This window comes from Gorilla gorilla, chromosome 7 (assembly GCF_029281585.2).
Source record: "Gorilla gorilla gorilla isolate KB3781 chromosome 7, NHGRI_mGorGor1-v2.1_pri, whole genome shotgun sequence".
NCBI lineage: Eukaryota > Metazoa > Chordata > Mammalia > Primates > Hominidae > Gorilla > Gorilla gorilla.
Window position 1 is genome coordinate 50,260,732 of NC_073231.2, and position 23,890 is coordinate 50,284,621.

A 23,890-nucleotide genomic window follows, 5' to 3' on the forward strand; every position below is an offset into this window, starting at 1 on the left:
TTTTTTTTTTTTTTTTACCTCAAAACAGGCTGGCCCTGTTTCTTCCTCCCCTTTCCTTGTAACCCTCACATAAACTTTTGCCTGAGAATGGAGAGCACTGAGAATGAGCATTGCTTTACAGTTCAAGTTAGCAGAAAGACACAAACTCAAGTCCATTTCACCTGGTGTCCGCCCTTGCTGATAGGGAAGGACACACAAGATACAGAGAAACCACAAACAGCACATTGCTGCCTTGTGACCTAGAACGTTTCCCCCTGGAAGTTGGTGTGAGTGTAGTTGTGACCCCAGTATTCATTTCACACCTGTGGGCTGGTGATAGGAAGCTGTTTGTGCTAAAAGAATACTTTCCACATAAGTTAGCAGAAGTCATTTTACAGGTAGCTGCAACTCTTTCATCATTTTTACCTTTAAAAATGGCAGGTTAAACCTTTCACTTATGGTTTAGCCCAGGAGTTCAAGGATGTAGTGTGCACTGACTGTGCCTGTGAAAAGCTACTGCACTCTAGCCTGGGCAACATAATGAAACCCTGTCTTTACCAAAAAAAAAATAAAATGTCGCAGCCAGTTGTGGTGGCACACACCTATAGTCCTAGCTACAGTTCCTTTCACTTATGGTTTAGCCCACCATAATTTTGGGGATATTTAAGCGTAAATGGGAATATTAAAAAGTTAACTAATCTTAGTGAGCTTATTTAGCTTTCTTCCTCTAAGTAATTAGTTAGTTACTATAAAAAAGGAAGTCCCTGCTTTTAGAGTACCTGATAGCAATGATATAGTAAATAACCTAACATAGTCCCTTGAAAGAACAAAACACTATCTGAACTGGCTGCACAGCTAACTTTGTGTGAAGCAGTGCAGCCTGGCTTACTGTGTAAAGAGTAACCCAGAAAAACCATCACGTTCTAGTTACTGTTTTCCTCCTTACTTAGCATGAATCATCTTTATTTCTTACTGCCAAAAAGTACCTGCCAGTGTCCAGTCTACTTCTTGGCCATATGATGTGTCATCATCTTTCTGAGAGAAAGACGATGCAGAGTCATTAGAGACTTCTCTGAAACATTAAAATTAGTCTTGTCATAATTCCCACAGTTGAGCAGACACAGGTGGGAGTTGTGACTTATCAATTCATATTGAAAACAGCAGAATGGAAAGAAATGACTTGAGGTTACATGATATAACCTGAAATAAATTAAGAAGGGAAAATGGAGTTTAAGTATTTCCTGTGTGACTGGTTTGCTTTGTCTTCAGTGATAGTTAGAATTTAGCACTCAGTACTATTTTATCCTTGAGTTTATCTAAGTGACATTTTAAAATGTGATCCGGGGAGTTGCTGAGTGACTTGTAATGTTATCAAAACAGGTGTCATGTCATTTAATATTTTTAGTCCGTTTTTCACTCATTTCTGTTATTTCTATTTTGTCTCATCAAATCCACCATCATTATAATATTGTCATGAAACTGAATTATAGAAATATGTTTATTAGGTAGAATTGAGGGAAGTATAGAATACAAATTATTCATATTCATGTTAAAGTTCTGAGATGGTTTTGTGTTTAGTTAGAGCAGTAATTCAGCAATGAATGGTTTCCTCTGCTTAGGCTCCATCCCTGTGTTTAGAATTACCATAGGGAGGGCAGTGGGCTCCTGGCTGTCACAGGCTGGCCTTAGGGCTGTGCTGATCAGAGCTCAGGGCTCTGGGCGGCTCCAGCACTACATGGGTAGACGGTTTTCAAGAAGGCCTAGGACAACACTGAGCTAAAGAAAACTTGAGGCCGGGCGCGGTGGCTCATGCCTGTAATCCCAGCACTTTGGGAGGCTGAGACGGGCAGATCACCTGAGGTTGGGAGTTCGAGACCAGCCTGACCAACATGGAGAAACCCCGTCTCTACTAAAAATACAAAAGTAGCCGGGCTTGGTGGTGCATGCCTGTGATCCCAGCTACTTGGGAGGCTGAGGCAGGAGAATTGCTTGAACCTGGGAGGCAAGGTTGCGGTGAGCCGAGATCACAACAATTGCACTCCAGCCTGAGCAACAAGAGCGAAACTCCGTCTCAAAAAAAAAAAAAGTCAGGAGTGACAGACACATAAACCATGTCTAGTAGGTAATGAGAGGATGATGGCAAAATGTGGGGCATGTAGGAAATCCTGACAGCCACAGAAAGCAGTAGATAATAGGCAGCGCATCACATTGGTGAGGAGCTCAGATCCCAAATCACAAACTGAATTGGACCCCACCACGTACTAGCTGAATAGGGCTTATTGCAATTCACTTCATGTCTTTAAGTCTCATTTTTTTTAGCTACAAAATCAGGATAATGATGGTCAGTACCCCACACTGCTGATCCCAGTCAGGTGCCAAAGAGGTTATCTAATTAAAATGAACTCTGCAGATACGAATAATCAATCAAAAAACTTAACACTTCCAGGGGATATTTGCATCTGAAAGTCCAGGCCAATATGATTGGTGGAGTGGGTAGGAGGCATTCTGTAGTCCTGACCCATTTTCCCCCTTCCCTTAGAAGAAGTGCTGCTGGGAGTCCAGTGTGACCCCGGCTTCTGTCCTTGTGTAACCAGAGCTGTGAGCAGAGGCATTTTCTAGAAAGATAAGTGGAGTCAAGCTCTAAAGATACCTTTGTGTATTAAGTATAATATTAAAAAGTATAAAAAGCTTCAAATATATGATAGTGAGAGAAAACAGCCTTATATTGACTCTGCTGTTTTTATGGTTTAATTATTTGTTTGTTATTTGGGACTTTCTCTCCAGAGCCAAGCAGTAGATCCAGAACAGTTCTCAAGTCAGGATTCCAACATCATGCTGGAGCAGAAGGCGCCCGTTTTCCCACAGCAGTATGCATCTCAGGCACAAATGGCCCAGGGTAGCTATTCTCCCATGCAAGATCCAAACTTTCACACCATGGGACAGCGGCCTAGTTATGCCACACTCCGTATGCAGCCCAGACCGGGCCTCAGGCCCACGGGCCTAGTGCAGAACCAGCCAAATCAACTAAGACTTCAACTTCAGCATCGCCTCCAAGCACAGCAGGTCTGTTCTTCGATGGCACCTGGGAAGTCAGGGGTGCTGGGTGGAGGACATGGGTAAGATGATGTGAGACAGCACAGCTGTCCAACAACGTGCAGATACTGGGTTGGGGAGGGCAGTTACTTGGGAAACTTGATTTAAAGTAAAATGTATTCTGTTCTTAAAATGTATTCATCCTGTTTGTATGTATTTAGAATCGCCAGCCACTTATGAATCAAATCAGCAATGTTTCCAATGTGAACTTGACTCTGAGGCCTGGAGTACCAACACAGGTAAGGCAACATACCAGCCATTAGCTTTCATTGTATGTATGCAGCTGCTTTTGTCATTTCTTCCTCTCTGAAGAAAGTTAACTTAGTAGGCATGGATCCAGATCAGCACACTAGCCCTGTACTGTCACCTAGTTACCTACTAGTGTGTTATATTTTTCCCTTCTAATCACTGCCATTTTTATTGCCAGGTACAGTCAATTCTTGTTATTCTAAGAAGTTGTGCTACATAAAGTTACTGCAAACACTGAATTAGAGAACAGCCAACTATTGTTCCTAGGAGGAATACAGGATTGGGTTCCTGCAGACCTCTGGTGACAACATTGTCATCATCCAGTCAACACATAACCTTGTTTTATGTGTGTTTCTGTTTAAAGAACTCACTGTAACTCAGACCTGAATGGCGCTTATCTAGCACACCTGTTTTCTCCAGAAGGCACATCACCGCCTCTTGCACTTAGGAACACTAGAGAGCACTGCAGCACCATGCCTGGGAGCCAGTTTAAGCAGCAAAATCACCAACAGGAAAAGCAAAAAATGCAAAAATCTTGGCACCAAATAGATCACAGAGGACACTTGTTTACAGTATGAGAGCTGAAACCAGAAGGCAAAGTGTTGCCTTGTTCAACCTCTGCTGGAAGTGTGCACATTGCATATCTGAAATGTTTTACCACTGTGCTCATGTCTACGAATGACCGTGACAGTGGCATGTGTATTGATTTGGGGGTTACAAATAAATTTTACTGAGTAGGCAACTTCAGAAATGTGGAATTCATAAATGAGGATCAACGATATCTTAGCAGCCTCATGCCTCTCACTGACAGTAAGCACCGGGATCCCTTCCCTTCATCCATCCTGCCTTTCCTCCCTCTCCACCCTCCACCTCTGACTCGGTCTCTGTGCGTTCTTATCAGCCACTCTCCTCACTCTCCCCTTTTCCTCCTGCCTCTGTTCAGCCTTTTGTGAAGTGCACCACGTCACCTTTTGTCCCAGTGATTTTATTTCTCTATAGACTTGAATGTCACTTGAATGAGACTCTAAACTACCATCCTCAGGGTTTATATTACAGTCTTCTTATAGAAAGGACTGTGTTATTTTGAGATCCTTTAGTTAATTGTGTCTTTACAAAATGATTTAATTGATATTAGCATCAAACTTAACTGTGCTGAGTCATAGCAAAGCTTCAGAATAATCATATCTTTAGAACTTAGAAGCTCATGTTCTCAATCACCAGTTGTTCAACTTTGAGTTATTCCTTTCATGTAATTTTTTTCCAAATAATTTTACAGATGATAATACCATTTGCTAGCCTCTCTATAATATTCACTTTGTTTTTTAATCTATGTCTGTCCCCGACATTTTCCTCCGTGTATTGCCCCTGATTTCAGGCACCTATTAATGCACAGATGCTGGCCCAGAGACAGAGGGAAATCCTGAACCAGCATCTTCGACAGAGACAAATGCATCAGCAACAGCAAGTTCAGCAACGAACTTTGATGATGAGAGGACAAGGGTTGAATATGACACCAAGCATGGTGGCTCCTAGTGGTATGCCAGCAACTATGAGCAACCCTCGGATTCCCCAGGCAAATGCACAGCAGTTTCCATTTCCTCCAAACTACGGTACTGGACTTACATCCCCACCACCTTTCACCAGTCCTTTCTCCCCAGTGTCCCCCAGTGTTGGGTCACAGCTCCTCTCTCACAGCTCTTTGCATGGCTCCCAGATGAATCTGGCTAACCAGGGAATGATAGGAAACCTGGGAGGACAGTTGGGGCCTGTGAGGAGTCCCCAAGTCCAGCACAGTACCTTCCAGGCTCTCAGCTCAGGTACCTCCTTTTCTCTGAGTGCAGGTCTTACTTTAATGACCGAAGTAAGTGTGTGTGCATAGACTGTGTCTATCTTGTGTGCGAGCGTGTATGGATCTATGTTTATGTCAATGTCTACAAGTGCATATATGTTTATATATTTGAAAGCCTCTGAGTCTGACTCAAACAAATCAATAGATACAAAATGTAAAAAGACCTCTATAAATTTAAATATTATAGACATTCTGTGACTTTTGAAAAATACTTTACAGATTATACCAGATCATTAATGAATAGGTAATTCTTGAGAAGTACTGTATAGAAACTACAGTGGGAGACCTTTTAGTCCTCTTCATATTGATTTGTTGTTTAATGTCAGTCTTAAGAGATACCAAGTGTGTAATGTCATGAACATTAATATTTGTGTGCATGTCATGTTCAGTTAATGGTTGAATTATTGATAAAGTAAGTGCTTACATTAATGTTAATATTCAAAAATGACTTTCCCTACCCTTTGCCAGTTATCTGTAAATAACTGTGAAGTCTGTTGCTGAAATCCAAGTCTCCCGTTTCTTTAAAGAACAGAAAGATAATGTGCAGCTTTTTTCTATATGATCTTAAGCTTTTCTTTTGTAGCTAATTTAAATATTAATTAAATATGCATGTTTTACAAGTCTTCTATGCAAAAGTGTACTTAATACCATCCTCAAAATACTCTAAGTTGCCTCCTTTGTTTCCCAGCTCCTTTCTCTATTTCCTTCTTGATGATTTAGAAAAGTCTGCTGAAAGTTCTCTTTCCTTTTAGTTTAAATTCTGTTTGCCTCGAAACTGAACAAGAAGCATACATTGAATTTTTTTCTTATTCTTGCTAATATTGGATAGCCCTAAAGTACCACAGAGCTCTTTATAAAGACAAAACAAGCTAACCATGAATACAGCTATTTATTTTTAAAGATGGATCCATCTCATCATGGAATGGCTTCAGCTAATTCAATATAAATTTATTCAAATGTGTTGACTTTTGATATATAGCTGAACTTTAATCCAATTTAAATTTAATTTAAACAATCTGGCCAGGTGCAATGGCTCATGCCTGTAATCCCAGCACTTTGGGAGGCCAAGAATCTCTTGAGCTCAGGAGTTCAAGACCAGCCTGAGCAACATAGTGAGACCTCATCTCTACTAAAAATTAAAAAAATTAGCTGGGCATGGTCGTGCATGCCTGTAGTCCCAGCTACTCAGGAAGCTGAGGTGAGAGGATCCTTTGTGCCCAGGAGGTCAAGGCTGCAGTGAACTATGATCACGCCACTGTACTCCAGCCTGGGCAACAGAGCAAGCAAGACCCTATGTCAAAATAGTAATAATAAGCTTAATTTAAACTAATTGCAGTGATACTTTGAGATTTTATATGTGCGTATATATATATATTTCTTGTTGATCAAAATATGTGACTCATTCTTGATTTGGAAAGGAATTTGAAGAAAGAATAGCATTGTTTCTTTCTAACTCTAGCTATGATGGTTAATGGTTCCTAGGCACTATCTAACTACTAGGGGGAATCAGTATGGAGATTTTATTTTCTCCATATTTTATCCGAGCTTGGAATCTTTCTTAAATGTATGTAATTAATCAGTACACAGTCATATATTTGAAAGTAATTTTTTATGCATGCCTAATTTGGAATGTTCTTTCCCCCCAACCAGTCTCTACAATATAACTGACAGTCTCTTTTGGATTTCTGTTTCTGTTTTTTTTTTTTAAGGAATAAGTCAGCAACCTGATCCAGGCTTTACTGGGGCTACGACTCCCCAGAGCCCACTTATGTCACCCCGAATGGCACATACACAGAGTCCCATGATGCAACAGTCTCAGGCCAACCCAGCCTATCAGGCCCCCTCCGACATAAATGGATGGGCACAGGGGAACATGGGCGGAAACAGGTAACCGCAAATCCTTCTCCTTTTCATACCGCCACTGTGACAGCTGAAGGACATCCCCCACCTTCATGCCTGCACCCGAGGAGCTTTCTGTTTGTTTTTATCAAACGTAGTGATAAAGGATGGCTTCTAGGTCACCGCCTTCCACAGCAATTTCTATCATAAATTGGTCGGTTGGACCTTGTTAGGGATGTTCTTGTTCCTCCAAAGAATGTTCCTTGCTAAGCTTTTGTAAATTCTAGTGACTCCTGCTCTAGGAAAAGTAAACTGGCTTATTTAGAAGTTTGCTTGATATTGCTTGCATGAGCAAAGACTAAAAAAAAAAAAAAAGAAAGGAGACAGGTAGTCTATAGAAAGTTTCCCTGGTGATCATTTATCACAGCAACACACAGAATTGCCCCCACAGCTTCATTGAATGCCGCTTCCCCTGCTGTCTCAGGCTGCAGCAAGCCCACCACCTGCCAGCTGTCTCAGCCTGGGTTCATGCAGTTCAGGTTTATTCACTCAGAGTAAACACCTGAGAAACAAGTGCCCTGAACTGCCTGCCTCTGGATACCAGCAAGCTGTAACATTCATTCAATCTTTCCATTGTATTCCAGCATGTTTTCCCAGCAGTCCCCACCACACTTTGGGCAGCAAGCAAACACCAGCATGTACAGTAACAACATGAACATCAATGTGTCCATGGCGACCAACACAGGTGGCATGAGCAGCATGAACCAGATGACAGGACAGATCAGCATGACCTCAGTGACCTCCGTGCCTACGTCAGGGCTGTCCTCCATGGGTCCCGAGCAGGTGAGCGCCCAAGGAGAAGCAACCCAGTGGCTTCATATCACGGCTTTTTGTCTACTTCTGCATCAAATATATCTTTCCATGTATCTGACTTTAGCCACCAACTCCCACATTTACTTTGAGGAGTGTTTTTCACCCTTCACCTGTGTTAGTGACATTAATAAAAATCTTTGTTAATGATTAAATAAACAGAAAGGATTCCTGACTGCTTGAGGAGCTTTTAAAATATTTTGTAACTTTCTTATCATTGACATTTTTCTCTTGAGGAATTCACCAGTATCTAAAATGAATCTCTAAAGATGAAATAGTGAGTGTACTTTTAAAATAGCTCTATTTGGGGGTTATCGTTTGGGGGGGTTTTGTTTTGTTTGATACAGAGTCTCACTCTGTCACCTAGGCTGGAGCGCAGTGGCACTATCTTGGCTCACTGCAACCTCCGTCTCCCGGCTCAAGCAGTCCTCCCACCTCAGCCTCCTGGGTAGCTGGGATTATAGGCACATACTACCATGCCCGGCTAGAGGATTATACTTTAATAATGGATTTATTTCTAAGTGTAAAACCAGATGAAAAGCAAACGCCAAACTACCTGCCATCCAGTTAGTTTGAAATGATCCTTCATTTATGCAAAGAGACAGACACAGATAATCCAAAAACTATTCTTTTTACTTTGGAACGTGAAGGCAATGATTTTTTAAAATAATTGTTTTGCATTGAACAACATCAAAATGATTCTGTTCCTAACTTCACTAGATGGCAGAGAGACTCAAAGCATTTGAGATAGCAGTAGCCAGCCTGGAATCCAAAAATCTGTGGCTGATTCAGAGGTAAAAGTAGAGCTTAATAATTGTACCATGGTATTTACAGAAGATCTTATTTTTAAAGGCCCAAAATGCTGACCACTCTACCACTGATCCTCAGTAGTTCACACAAGTAAAAAATATGGCAAGACCTTGACTCTTACTTCATATAAGGAGAAAGTGCAGTATGGAAAGTGTAAATGACTTAAGCATGAAATCACTGACAGGTCTGTGAATGTCTGTTAGAACAAGATTGTGAGAATGGTGAAAGATTGAAGAGTTTGATTAGATCTATTTAATTCTGTTAGTAGACCACAATTTTTGTGAAAATTTTAAGAACTATTACAGAGCTTCGGTGTTTTATTCTTTAAAACGATTAATAAAAATGGAAAGTGGTACATGAGAAAATTTAAAGTCCTTTGTATTTTAAGAAGGTTGTGTGCTTGTAGTAATAACTTACACTTCTGTTGTTGAATTGATGGCAGTTAAATGCTTATTTGGATACATTAAGCAGACATAAAGAAATACAGACTTTTAGCCTGGCATGTGGGCTTGTGCCTATAATCCCAGCTGTTCAGGAGGCTGAAGTGGGAAGATGGCTTGAAGCCAGGAATTCAAGACCAGTCTGGGCAACATAGTAAGACTCTGTCTCTCAAAAAAAAAAAAAAAAGTTTAAATTAGCTAGGCATGGTGGCAGGTGCTTATAATTCCAGCTACTTGGGAAATTGAGGCTGGAGGATCTATTGAGCCCAGGAGTTTGAGGCTGCAGTGAGCTAAGATTGTACCACTGCACTCTAGCCTGGGTAACAGAGCAAGACCCTATCTCTTAAAATATATACGTGTGTTTATAGAGAGAGATCTATGCTTTTATTTCTTCAATGGAGAAATGTAGGGTTGATGTTTTATTTCCTGCAAAAATGGGCCACTAATGACTCCTAATTTGCCTACTGAGGAAAAGCGTACAAAGTAAGGGCTACTGAGATAGTCTAGTGTAATACGATCTTAGTCCAATCTGCTCAGCAATGAATTGATGCATTTTTATTTGATGTATTTTTAACAATCCAGATTGTTTTGAAACTTCTGCATGATTTTAAATGATTTGAATCCCATGGTTAATTTGGAAGCCCCGAGGCACAACTGCAGTGTGTCTTCCTACAAAAATCATTATTCTATTAGCATTTGCACATTTACTTTCTAATGTGTAAAGAAATGTACAAATGCAAATGAATAGTCCATTTGGTCAGAGTAAATTCACAAAGTCCAGCACTAGTTTGGGTATTCACACTTGCTCTTGATAATTAATAACTAGCCTAAGTAGCAAAGATGTCAGGAATTTCTCAGATGACTTCAAAGTCCCAAATGTGAGTCATTGGTCTAATTTGAATAAGCCAAGAAAGCATACTGGTTATGGCACAAAAATGGCTCTATTATTATTAAGTCAATTGAATTTGATTTCTGTACAGCATGCAGATAAAGGTTAATTTTGAAGGCAGCTAGTATTTCATGAGTATTTTCATGTTCCTCTAGACTCCGCAAAATACGTACATGGGAGAGCTTGTGTAGGGATGAGGCCATTGTTCTGCAGTTCCTTTTCCCCGTTTTTACACCCCTAAAAACAGAGGAAGGGCAGCGGCCGCTTGTTTTCCAGTGCACTCTTGGACATTCTGCTCCGCGTAGCCACTGTCCTGTCTTCTTGTCCTCAGGTTAATGATCCTGCTCTGAGGGGAGGCAACCTGTTCCCAAACCAGCTGCCTGGAATGGATATGATTAAGCAGGAGGGAGACACAACACGGGTAAGAAAGAACAGTGAAATATATGAATATGGAAGTAAAGCAAACATGAATATTTGATAGACCAAAACTGGCATAGATATATTGTCAACCAGTAGATTAAAGATAGTTGTAAAATATCTTCTAGTTTCATCTGGCATACAGTGCTTTTGTGTGAATGATTATTTCTTTAAGCTCATTTTAACTCAGCTAATGGTACCATATGAATTAAGAACACTAAATTTTTTTTAATTTATTTATCTTTTTTTCTGTAATCTTCGTAGCCAACAAAAGAACAGTAATTTTGCCCTGGAATGATACTATGATAGCAAAGCAAGAAATAATGTGGCAAATAATTAGTTGTGTTAGGGCAAACTTTTATTTTTGCTATTTCTGAATTATAAGGCTAGATTTTTAGGAGGATTAAGAGGAATTAACTTACATTGTTCACTCCCTTAATTAAGTCTTCTTAAGGGTTTTCTGTATTTCGTTGTGTTTAGGAACAATCTAGTACATTATTTATATTATTGTATTATTTGCCTATTACACCTTAAACACTTCTCTTTTTGGTTTTTTTTTTTTTTTTTGAGACAGTGTCTTGCTTTGTTGCCCAGGCAGGAATGCAGTGGCACAGTCTTGGCTCACTGCAACCTCCACCTCCCGGGTTCAGGCAACTCTCCTGCCTCAGCCTCTTGAGTAGCTGGGATTACAGGCACATGCCACCATGCCTGGCTAATTTTTGTATTTTTAGTAGAGACAGGGTTTCACCATGTTGGCCAGGCTGGTCTCGAACTCCTGACCTCAGGTGATCCACCCACCTCAGCCTCCCAAAGTGCTGGGATTATAGGCGTGAACCACCACACCTGGCCTATTAAACACTTGTTCTAAAGAGAATGATATTACCATGTTCAGCCAATGAAACTGTAGAATAATTAGTACTTAGACATAATTGAAATGTGTACCTAGCAGCAGAACTCTTGCAGGAAGAAGTCTGAGCAGTTTGGCACATAGATAAATGGGCCTATGTGGCCCTTTAAGGTAAGAGATATTACCCTTCACAGTAGGTAGCTCTTTTTTAAAAAATCCTATCCCATACAACCTGTTAAGTGGAAGAAAATATTTGCAAACCATTTATCCAACAAGGGACTAATATCTATAATATACAGAGAACTCAACAGGAATAAAACAGATAATCCCATTAAAAAGTGGGCAAAGTTTGTGACCAGCCTGGCCAACATAGTGAAACCCCATCTTTACTAAAAATACAAAAATTAGCCAGGTGTGGTGGCACGTGCCTGTAGTCCCAACTACTTGGGAGGCTGAGGTGGGAGAATCACTTATACTTGGGAGGTGGAGGTTGCAGTGAGTGGAGACCATGCCATTGCACTCCAGCCTGGGTGACAGAGTGAGACTCCATCTCAAAAAAAAAAAAAGTGGACAAAGGACATGAATAATTTCTCAAAAGAAAACGTACAGGTGGCCAGCAGTTATATTAAAAATGCTCAGCATCAGTAATCATCAGAGAAATACAAATAAGAATCATAAGGAGATACCATCTTACCCCAGTCAGAATGGCTATTATTAAAAATACAAAAAATAACAGATGTTGGCAAGATAGAGTAAAAAGGGAACTCTCATACACTGTTGGAATGTAAACTAGTAGAGCCAGTATGGAGATTTCTCAGAAAACTAAAAACAGAATTATCATTTGATCCAGGAGTCACACTGCTGGGTTTCTACCCAAAGGAAGAAAGGTCAGTATATCAAAGGGATACCTGCACTCTTGTGGTTATTGCAGCACTATTCACAATAGCAAAGATACAGAATCAACCTGTGTGTCCATCAGTGGATAAATGGATAAAGAAAATGTGGTACATATACACAGTAGAATACTATTTAGCCATTAAAAAAATGAAATCATGTCATTTGTGGCAACATAGATGGAACTGGAGGTCATTATCTTAACTGAGATAAGGCAGGCACAAAAAGACAAATATCTATTGCATGTTCTTACATATGAGAGCTAGAAAATTTGTTCACATGGAAGTAGAGAGTGGAAAAATAGATAACAGAGACTGAGAAGGGTGACTGTGAGGGCAGGAGAGGAGGAAGAGAAGTGGGTGAGAGGTTACAGACATACAGTTAGAAGGAATAAATGTAATGTTAGCAGAGTAGCATGACTATAGTTAAAAATTTATTGCATCTGGGTAATGGACACCCTAAAACCCTGTCTTGATCCCTCACTATGCATTATGTAATGAAATTTCACATGTACCCCCATAAATTTCTACAAATAAAAATAAAATAAAAAATCCTCTCCTGGCCAGGTGCAGTGGCTCAAGCCTGTAATCCCAACACTTTCGGAGGCTGAGGCGGATGGATCACCTGAGGTCAAGAGTTTGAGACTAGCCTGGCTAACATGGTGAAACCTCACCTCTACTAAAAATACAAAATTAGCCGAGTGTAGAAGCACACGCCTGTAGTCCCAGCTACTCGGGAGGCTGAGATAGGAGAATTGCTTGAACCTGGGAGGCGGAAGTTGTAGTGAGCCGAGATCATGCCGTTGCACTCCAGCATGGGCGACAAGAGCAAAACTGTCTCCAAAAAAAAAAAAAAAAAAAAAAAAAAAAAAAAAAAAAAATCCTCCCCCGGTAGAGACAGTACAGGGTTGTTGTTCAGTTTCCTCCCAAAAAAAAGTGGGTATTTGATGATTTGGTTAATACTAGCATTCAAGTTGAGAAAGTAATAGCATAAGTTTGCTCCAGATTTTAACTTATTGTGTGAATATTCTCCATGCAGTTTCTCTTGTTTTTAAGAATCACAGTCCCAAGTGGCAGAGGTGCTGGCTGTTGGTGGGAGTCCTGTAGATGTTGTCTGTATATACCTAGAGGGGCTGGTGTTTTTCCTGGTGCCAATCCTTTTCTTTCCTCCACTGAGTACAGGAAATGAGCGGCCACACAACTCAGTCGTGGCTTATGTGCAGAAGTTGAAATCAGGAATGCGCTTCCCAGAAGAACAGTGATGTTACTGATAATTGGGCTCCCACAGAGGGGCAATTTTAACCCAAAAGTGCCAGGGAGCTCAACCTCTGAGCACATCATATCTCTATGGGAGAAAAATGGATTTGGGAGGCCAGGCTTACGTCTCCCTCCCTGAATTCACCACAGTGAGATTAGACCTCCCTGCCTCACCCTTCATCATGTGGCTGCATGCCAGCCGCCTAGGCCAGGGCTCCAGCAGAGCAGGTGCCCCGAGAAAGCCACTCCGTAGGTTAAGGCCCTCAAATATTGCATGGGCCCCATCTGCCACCCCTGTCTCCCAAGAACCCCAGGAATTGACCTGCCCTGCCTTGTGCTCTTTCTTCAGCTGCCATGTAACCTCCAAGGAGAGACTCACCTACTATAAAAGCAGAACACTGAGATGGTCCCACATTCTGCCTTTTAAAAATTTACAGAAACAACCAACATGTACTGAGCATTTACTGCAAGCCTATTCTCTATTAAAGGTTTTATTTAGATTCCCTCATTTAAACCACACCACAACTGTCTGGTAGAGCTACTGTTTTGAGAGTTTAATGACTCGATCAAGGTCTTACAACACTGGGAAGTAAATCCAGGCCGGCTGACCCCAAATATGCATTCTTAACCCCTGCACCCTCCTGCCACTTCCCTAAAGGGAACACTGAGGGCTTGTGAGATTTTTCTAAGGGGTTTTATGCAGGTAACATTGGAGAAGGCCAACAAGGGATAATTTTCTTCTTTGGTGCCACTCCCTTCTCTATTTAGATCTTGAAGGGACAAGAAAGATATTCATAAGCAATGTGGACAGACAGTAAATATTCAGCTACATTTTTGGAAGCATCCTCAGCCTCAGGCATTGGGATTCTTCATCTCAGGAGGGAGGAACCTCCCAGAGCGAGGGAAGGGAATGAACCTTTTGGCCTCAAATTTACCAGGGATAGTGCCAGGCCCTTCATAGATATTTAAGGTTCCCCACCATTTCAGATGAGACTGAATCTCAGAGGATGAGATAATTTATGCAGGGCTACCAGCTAGCCTGAAGACTTAGAGAACTGGTGACCCAGACCAATCAAGGTAGAAAGTGCCCGGCTGGGGGTTTAGGGGTAGGCCTGCAACCAGCCCTGTGGTGCGGGCCACACGGCAGGCTGGCAGGACCAGGGGTTCACCTTCACGTGCATCCTGGTGGCCCATGGGGGCCCTTTAAACCCAAAATGGAAAGAGTAGTGTTAGGATGTAAGACATCAATTTTCAGTAAATATAGGATGTTCTCTCTTCCCAGCAAAGGCGTCTTTCAGGTGAGGCACAGTGGGTGGCACGCTTGTAGTCACAGCTACTCAGGTGGCTTGAGGCCAGAAGTTCTAGGCTGCAATGAGCTATGACTACACCTGTGAACAGCCACTGCACTCCAGCCTGGGTGACACAGCACCTCTCTGTTACCATCTTGCTCAGGCCACTGATAACCTCGTCAACTTTCCCTGTTTTTTTCTAGTCCCCCTCTTGAATCTGCCTCATCCACCTGCACTTTCTTCATGCTGATTGTTAAGGCCAGAGAACAGTCCGTCATAGAGACTCATTTGCTTTAGAGAATAATCTGTATAGGATATCCCTTTTCATTCATCAGAAATAACCGGAAGTTACTTGGATTTCTCACCGTGCTACTTATGTGCACATTGATAGGGGTTCAGTCATCATCCCGTGTTTCCGTAATAAGCTCTGCTGCTGTTATGAATCAAGGAGCTTTTTCCAGAATTTTTTTTTTTTTTGAGACGGACTCTGTGTCGACCAGGCTAGAGTGCAGTGGTGCGATCTTAGCTCACTGCAGCCTCTGTCTCCCAGGTTCGAGCGAATCTCCTGCCTCCACTTCCCAAGTAGCTGGATTACAGGCCCATGCCACCACACCCAGCTAATTTTTGTATTTTTAGTAGAGACAGGGTCTCACCATGTTGGCCAGGCTGCTCTCAAACTCCTGACCTCAAATGATCCGCCTGCCTCGGCCTCCCGAAGTGCTGGGATTACAGGCGTGAGCCACTGTGCCCTGCTCTTTTCCAGAATTGTTATTGGTAACTTGGTTCTATTCGTTGAACAAGATACTACTGTCATCCTTTTTTTTTTTTTTTTTTTTTTTTTTTAAGACAGAGTCTCGCTTTGTCGCCCAGGCTGGAGTGCAGTGGCGCAATTTCGGCTCACTGCAAGCTCCGCCTCCCAGGTTCATGCCATTCTCCTGCCTCAGCCTCCCGAGTAGCTGGGACTACAGGCGCCCGCCACCACGCCTGGCTAATTTTTTTGTATTTTTAGTAGAGACGGGGTTTCACCGTGTTAGCCAGGATGGTCTCTATCTCCTAACCTCATGATCTGCCTGCCTCGGCCTCCCAAAGTGCTGGGATTACAGGTGTGAGCCACTGCCCCTGGCCCTGTCATCCATTTTTAATTGACTCTGTTCCATTTATCTTGAATTGGAAATTATAATGGTACCTTGCTTTAAGCAGAGCTAGTATGTACAACCGTTGACTTACCAAAAATATATATTTAGAGAAGGGCAGTTATTTGACCTAACCAGAAGATTCTTCCTTTTATAAGAACTTACAGTATTTCTTTATATTTTAGATATATTTAAATAGATTAAAATTGAGTTTACTGCTCAGCAGCATGGTTCTCTTGTAATTACTTGTATTTACTAGTGTTATGAAAATTGATTACTAATAGGGTCGGCTTTTAGTTGACGATGATGGTGATAGTGGTGATGACATTTACTGAGCACTTATGATGTTCCAAGAACTATTTAAACACTTCATGTGCATCATTTTGTTTAATCCTTACAACCATCCTAGAAGTATTAGGTACATAATGGACGCCACCCCTAAAGTGACACAGCCAGGGTACACCCCAGGCAGCGTGACTCCAGAGGTGTGTGCGGAGCACAGCATTCTCCTTCATCAAACTGATTCTGGCCGGTGGCTGCTCACTGATGTTAGTCCATGCCAGAGAATACTGCCTTACAAAGTTTCTAAGCCTCAGAAACGCAATAGGTATAAATACTTCTCCGGGAGGCTGGGGCAGGAGAATTGCTTTAACCTGGGAGGCAGAGGTTGCAATGAGCCGAGATCGTACCATTGAACTCCAGCCTGGGCAACAAGAGCGAAACTCCGTCTCAAAAATAAATAAATAAATAAATAAATACTTCTCAGTAGACTTTTTCTAGACTAACTGGAAAATTGAGGGTTTTTCATATTTTAATCAGCACCATGGAGTGTTTTTATATGAAATCATAAAAGTGACACAAGTTAGGAATACATATCTATTCAGCTTTATATTATAAAGTATGCTAAATGTTCTTCTCTGAGAAGTAAAATCACAGGTATTCTAAGCTCATTTTTTAAGCTTAGGAGAATTGTGCACCTGACCAGGGGCTAATGTAATTCCACCTTTGGCCACTAGAACTCATGATCTGGCAATACTTTCCCCAGAACTCTCTTTTTGGAGTGGTAAGGTAAAATAGATTATTTGGAGCTGGCTTCCTCTCTAATCTTACTTAAATTAGATAATTTCTAATGGCCCTGATGGGCTAGAATTCTGTGTCTAAATATCTAAATCCCAGAAGCAATTGTTCCCAAAGCAGGCAGTATTTCCACTAACCGAACTCAGATCATGTTGTTATTTGTAATAATTTGATTTGTAGCAAGGTACAATTATAATCTCCAGTGTTGTCAGCCTTGCCTAGTTGGGCAATTTTTGTGATAGCAGTGACCAAGAATGTCTTGTTGTGGATATATCCCAGCACCTAGCATGTAATAGATGCTGAATTAATATTTGCTAAGTGAATGATAACTTTTGGAAGGAAGATAGTCGGTAGCCAAAGAAAATCATTGACAGATATATTTGCACCAACCAAAGAAACAACGCCACATAACTTGCTCACTATAACCTTTGGTATTCAGTCATTCACATCATTAGCACATAGCAGCCAAAAACCAGCAAGAACACCCCAAGAGGCCGGGTGCAGTGCCTCACACCTGTAATCCCAGCATTTTGAGAGGCCAAGGCGGGCAGATCACTTGAGGTCAGGAGTTTGAGACCAGCCTGGCCAACATGGTGAAACCCCATCTCTACTAAAAATACAAAAATTAGACACAATGGTGGGCACCTGTAGTCCCAGCTCTTGGGAGGCCAAAGCTGGAGAATCACTTGAACCTGAGAGGTGGAAGTTGCAGTGAGCTGAGATTGCGCCACTGCACTCCAGCCTGGGCGACAGAGCAAGACTGCGTCTTAAAAAAAAAAAAAAAAAAAAAAAAAAGAACACCCCAGGAGTCAAAACCCATCATGATCTAGCTTGCTGAAGCCAGGGAAAACACACCCAGAGAACCTTGGGAGTATCTGATTAGGGAAAATCAGGAGGGCCATTTTATAGAAGAAGGGTTTGTACTGGATGAATTTGAGGAAGAATTAGGAAGCAGTGGCCCCTTCTGGATCGGATGCTGCCAAAAAGCAGCTGGGTGAATTGTTCAGTCGACTGTCTTTATTGAAGGTGGGAGAAATGAAATTGAGCTAGGATGTTGTTGGTTGGAGAGCGGTCATTAAGGAGAGATTCATCATCCATTTGCAGACGATGGCCTGCGAGAAATAGCATGTAGGATTCGCTGGGCTCCTCCTTGGCTCCTGGAAGCGTTGTGTGGAGGGAGGAATGGCGCCCTCTGCCTGTTCACCTCCACATCGAATGTACTCATCCAGATGCGGCCTCTGTGATTTGCTTTATTGAAAACAGTCAGGAATTTTGATGTTTTTGTGGTGGGCTTTATGATGGTTTTTTCAAAACCTCAAAGATATTTCACAACTTTTTATCTGTTTTCCTACAGAAATATTGCTGACACTGCTGAAGCCAGTTGCTTCTTCAGCTGACCGGGCTCACTTGCTCAAAACACTTCCAGTCTGGAGAGCTGTGTCTATTTGTTTCAACCCAACTGACCTGCCAGCCAGTTCTGCTAGAGCAGACAGGCCTGGCCCTGGTTCCCAGGGTGGCGTCCACTCGGCTGTGGCAGGAGGAGCTGCCTCTTCTCTTGACAGTCTGAAGCTCGCATCCAGACAGTCGCTCAGTCTGTTCACTGCATTCACCTTAGTGCAACTTAGATCTCTCCTGCAAAAGTAAATGTTGACAGGCAAATTTCATACCCATGTCAGATTGAATGTATTTAAATGTATGTATTTAAGGAGAACCATGCTCTTGTTCTGTTCCTGTTCGGTTCCAGACACTGGTTTCTTGCTTTGTTTTCCCTGGCTAACAGTCTAGTGCAAAAGATTAAGATTTTATCTGGGGGAAAGAAAAGAATTTTTTAAAAAATTAAACTAAAGATGTTTTAAGCTAAAGCCTGAATTTGGGATGGAAGCAGGACAGACACCGTGGACAGCGCTGTATTTACAGACACACCCAGTGCGTGAAGACCAACAAAGTCACAGTCGTATCTCTAGAAAGCTCTAAAGACCATGTTGGAAAGAGTCTCCAGTTACTGAACAGATGAAAAGGAGCCTGTGAGAGGGCTGTTAACATTAGCAAATATTTTTTCCTTGTTTTTTCTTTGTTAAAACCAAACTGGTTCACCTGAATCATGAATTGAGAAGAAATAATTTTCATTTCTAAATTAAGTCCCTTTTAGTTTGATCAGACAGCTTGAATCAGCATCTCTTCTTCCCTGTCAGCCTGACTCTTCCCTTCCCCTCTCTCATTCCCCATACTCCCTACTTTCATTCCTTTTTTAAAAAATAATATAAGCTACAGAAACCAGGTAAGCCCTTTATTTCCTTAAATGTTTTGCCAGCCACTTACCAATTGCTAAGTATTGAATTTCAGAAAAAAAAAATGCATTTACTGGCAAGGAGAAGAGCAAAGTTAAGGCTTGATACCAATCGAGCTAAGGATACCTGCTTTGGAAGCATGTTTATTCTGTTCCCCAGCAACTCTGGCCTCCAAAATGGGAGAAAACGCCAGTGTGTTTAAATTGATAGCAGATATCACGACAGATTTAACCTCTGCCATGTGTTTTTTATTTTGTTTTTTAGCAGTGCTGACTAAGCCGAAGTTTTGTAAGGTACATAAAATCCAATTTATATGTAAACAAGCAATAATTTAAGTTGAGAACTTATGTGTTTTAATTGTATAATTTTTGTGAGGTATACATATTGTGGAATTGACTCAAAAATGAGGTACTTCAGTATTAAATTAGATATCTTCATAGCAATGTCTCCTAAAGGTGTTTTGTAAAGGATATCAATGCCTTGATTAGACCTAATTTGTAGACTTAAGACTTTTTATTTTCTAAACCTTGTGATTCTGCTTATAAGTCATTTATCTAATCTATATGATATGCAGCCGCTGTAGGAACCAATTCTTGATTTTTATATGTTTATATTCTTTCTTAATGAACCTTAGAAAGACTACATGTTACTAAGCAGGCCACTTTTATGGTTGTTTTTCTTGCCCACTCTGGTAGGGGAATAATCTTTTATTAATGGGTGTCAGTTTCAGACAACTGCAATACCAAGAAACTGATGACCTTTTTTGAGCTATTTCTCCTTAACCCCTAATACCTTTCTTACCTAAATTTCAGAATGATATCTTTTTGATGTCTAAAAAGCAAAGCATTTTATAATATCTCATTAGCCAGGCTTTTTAGGAACAGAGAAGTTTTTCCTTGAAATTTGATTGTTTGTTTATTTGTGGCAAGGTGAAAAATGTACAAACTACCCCTATTTATACTTATATCTCTCTCTATATGTACACATTATGGAAATACAGAAAGAGATATAGCCCAAAGATAGATGGTAAGTAGACAGTCTGAAAATGTTGCTCCATACTAAAGAAACTTTCTGGAAATTTGCATTTCGCTACTTTTTTCCACTTGAGAGGGGTCTCAATACAGGGAGGTGGCCAAGGAACAGCACTTCTCAGTGGCCACCAGTTCATATATCCCCTCAAAAGGCTCTACTTTTCTCCACCAAACCATTGGGTTGCCCAACTGTGATGGAAAAAACAAGCAGATGTTGGCCCAGAACTCCAGGACCTCCCTGTGGGCTGAGGCTCATGTGGCATACAATTCAGTGTGACCAGTTTTAATGTTCAGAAATATGTGAATTAGAATGACTTTTAACTTCACACAGCACAAAAGAGAAATGGAGTTTAAACTGGATTTGTTTTGTTTTGAGTTTCAAGTCCCTTTTCACTACAACACCGTCCAAAACTATCTACCTGTCTCTTCTTTTTTTATCCATCTGCCCGCTGTATTTTAATGTCAATCCTAATTCAGACAAATCCGCAACTTCATGATACTGGTAATTTATAATAATTCATGATCATTGCTGTTTTGAAGGAAAAGAGATGATAAATTCTCTTACGGTTTCAATCAGGTAATGGATTTTGTTTTACATCTAGTTAGGAGAAGAAAAGTAAGTGAAGGAATCCTCTGATCATATTGATCACTATAGAAGCAAAAGCCAAATCAGTTCCCTTCATTATCAGTATTTCTCATGCTGTACACAATAAATTTGTTAGACTGAGTACTTGGTTTTTGTTTAATAGAACAAATAATCAGTGTTTCACTTATATTACTAAATGTGAAAAACATAATGTGAAAAGTATACATACATTAACTTGGTTGTAAAACTCATTTTAAGTGTTCATGTAATGTGGTAAGTTTAAAAAGTGAAGTGAGCTGTTTTACTACAATGAATTCGTTTGACTCAAAGATTAAAATGCCCCTCCCCCTATGTGTATCTCTTATGGCCTGTAATAATTGAAAGCAATGTTTTTGCAGTTTATATAATGCAATTTTTAATCTGTGTTCAAAAATGGAGTTCATATGGGCTTAACACATGAAATGGGTGGCACAGATCCACTTGCAGAACCCAAAGATACACAATCAATTTTGAAATGCAACTTAAGCCATTAATTGTTGGTGTGAATTTAAAATTTTCTAGTGTTTGTATGGTAGTATGCTGCCTAAGAGCAAAGCATTCTCTGCACAAAAGAAAATTACTGTAGTGGCTTCGATTTTAATTAGAATTTTCTCCCTGGTGTTTCTTTATAGACTAAAACAAAATCTTTTAAGTTTCTTACTACAGGTAAAAGCTATGTGCAAGAACCTCAAAATGCTAAAATCTAGCATAATGCCTTAGATCTGTTTTTAAGTCTTGTATATTCCTACATAGCTGTCCGATGTATTATATTTGTATAGTGAATTGTGTACAATTTTTGAATAAGTGCATCATCACTTAACCTTTATGTTGTTTGAATAGTGATGATGATACATTTCTTCAAACATTTAACTGTCATTTTTTTTCCTTTGTCATTTGTGAGTTTTATTTGTACAGTTCCTCATGAAGTTGCATCTGAGATGTGTGTATATGAAAAGATTATACAAGGGTAAAATTAAGCAATATATTAACTATGGTTCTTCAGGAGAAAGCTTACAGTGTTTCAGGTTGTGATTTATTTTCAAAATGGAGTTGACTCTGAACATCACTTTGTTCACCTGCATTGATGTTTGTATTTCTGGTGTGAGCAGTTTATGCAAAGGTAGATATATTCAGAGAAATTTTAAATACATTTATGCAAGTTAATATTGCTTTGCTGATGCTATTTGCTTATTTGATGTTAAATAATGCTATTGTAAATAAAGAATTCTGTTGTTGCATCATTTAATAAATTTTAATGCCTTCGGGTTTTACATGGCTTTAGAGATTTTAATGTGTTTATATTGTATCTTCTTTCATAATTGCATTTAAAAAGACCTTGTAATTTAATAATTTATTATATTTATATGGTAGTTGATACTGTTGACAGCACCTTAACATTTAATTCTTCCAATAACCCATTTTATAAATTTTTACATTTGAAATAAAGGATTATCTAATAACTTAATGGCAAATATAAGCCACATCTAGTTCCATTGAGTCCTAGATGACTCTTCACCATACTGTTCCACCTTCCACTCCCAAATCTCCAGACACATTTATAAGAATAATGTGGACTTCTGACTGGCTTAGGAAGGTCGTATCACGCATTAGAATATCCATAATGGTTTAATAGTTGATAAGCAGTACAAGTACAGTACCTGAAACCTAGATCATAAACTATGTGAAATATTAGGAAATACAACCTGGAATTGTATTTTTAAAAGATCCCCCCAAAAATGATTAGAAAACTATATCAATGCTATTAACTATTTTAACAGATTAAAGGAAGAAATAAACATGATTAACAATGAGTGCCGTTTGATAAATTTGTGTAGGACAAATGTTAGCTCTCATTCATTTTTAAAAAATAAAGCTAGGAAAAGTAAATGTCATAAATATATTTAAAGTTATATGATGGCATTCCCAATGAAACATCTTAATGGTGAACTAAAAGTATTAATTAAAGTCAACAAAACAAGGAGCCCCACTACCAAGACTAAGAAATAAAGTACTAATACGAGAATAGACAGAAAACATTTTTGACAACTTGATTATGGGAAAACCCGAAAGGTTTTTGGGTTTTTGGTTTTGCCCTGCTTTTGGAATGAATAGAAAAGCTCTGTAAGATGGCTAGACTATACAAAAATCAATATAATCTATCCACACTAATTTTGAAATTGTATCATTAAAAGATGCCCATTCACAATAACAAAATAATACAATGCTTATTAAGTGGAATTACATCTAACAGGAAGTGTCACAGAGCTTTGTGAAGAAAACTAAAGGTTAATCAAAAGACGTAGATTTTAAAAAATGGAGACATGCTATCAACCCAGAAAGACCCAAATATATAGACCATTCATTCTTTCCTGAAATTCATGACAATCCCTATCAAAATCAAAAGAAGTAAGATGCATTTGGAAGAAAAAATGTATGATAATAATGAGAAATTTGGAAGATGTGGACTTCTAACAAAACATTTTATAATTTATTGATTTGTGGTATAAAATACTTAACACAGGAATAAATACTCTTTATTTATTCCTTTACTTAACACAGATAGGAATAAATACTCTTTGAAAAAGAGCCCAGAGACAGATTGCTGTGTAAATATAAAATCAATATATGATAGATTTCATTTCTAATTCACAGAATCATTGTTCTAAAAAAAAATGGTGTTGAGACAGTTGGTCACATTTGAGTGAAATACCAAGCTTAACTCCCTACCCCACGATATTAACAAATGCCAAATGGATCAAGGGTTAAACATAAATGTAAAATTGCTAGAAGGTTATGTTTGCATTATCAGAAAAGTGGAAACATCTTTTGAAAAACAAGTTATTAAGAAATGGATAAGTAAATATACATTTATTTGTGTGTGTATAAGTATATATTGGATTTATTATAAGATTTATATATTAGATTTATTTATATATATGTGTATACATATAAACCTAATATGTAATATATATATTATACCAAAAATATTTTAATATTCTACATATACATAAATCA

The 23,890-nt window shown here is 39.6% G+C and overlaps 1 protein-coding gene across 11 annotated transcripts in view; it reads left to right on the forward strand.

Annotated features, from left to right (window-relative positions):
• The window catches only part of NCOA2 (nuclear receptor coactivator 2), a 295,300-nt gene extending 273,154 nt beyond the window's left edge, over nt 1-22,146 (forward strand). For all 11 annotated transcript variants that reach the window (XM_031013759.3, XM_031013761.3, XM_063709220.1 and 8 more), the window contains 7 exons: nt 2,764-3,042; nt 3,234-3,311; nt 4,697-4,931; nt 6,880-7,057; nt 7,654-7,852; nt 10,350-10,439; nt 18,286-22,146. In XM_031013759.3, coding sequence (XP_030869619.1) covers nt 2,764-3,042; nt 3,234-3,311; nt 4,697-4,931; nt 6,880-7,057; nt 7,654-7,852; nt 10,350-10,439; nt 18,286-18,297 — 1,071 coding nt within the window. In that variant the 3' untranslated portion in view covers nt 18,298-22,146. The remainder of the gene's footprint in view (nt 1-2,763; nt 3,043-3,233; nt 3,312-4,696; nt 4,932-6,879; nt 7,058-7,653; nt 7,853-10,349; nt 10,440-18,285) is intronic.
• Nucleotides 22,147-23,890: the final 1,744 nt, after the last annotated feature.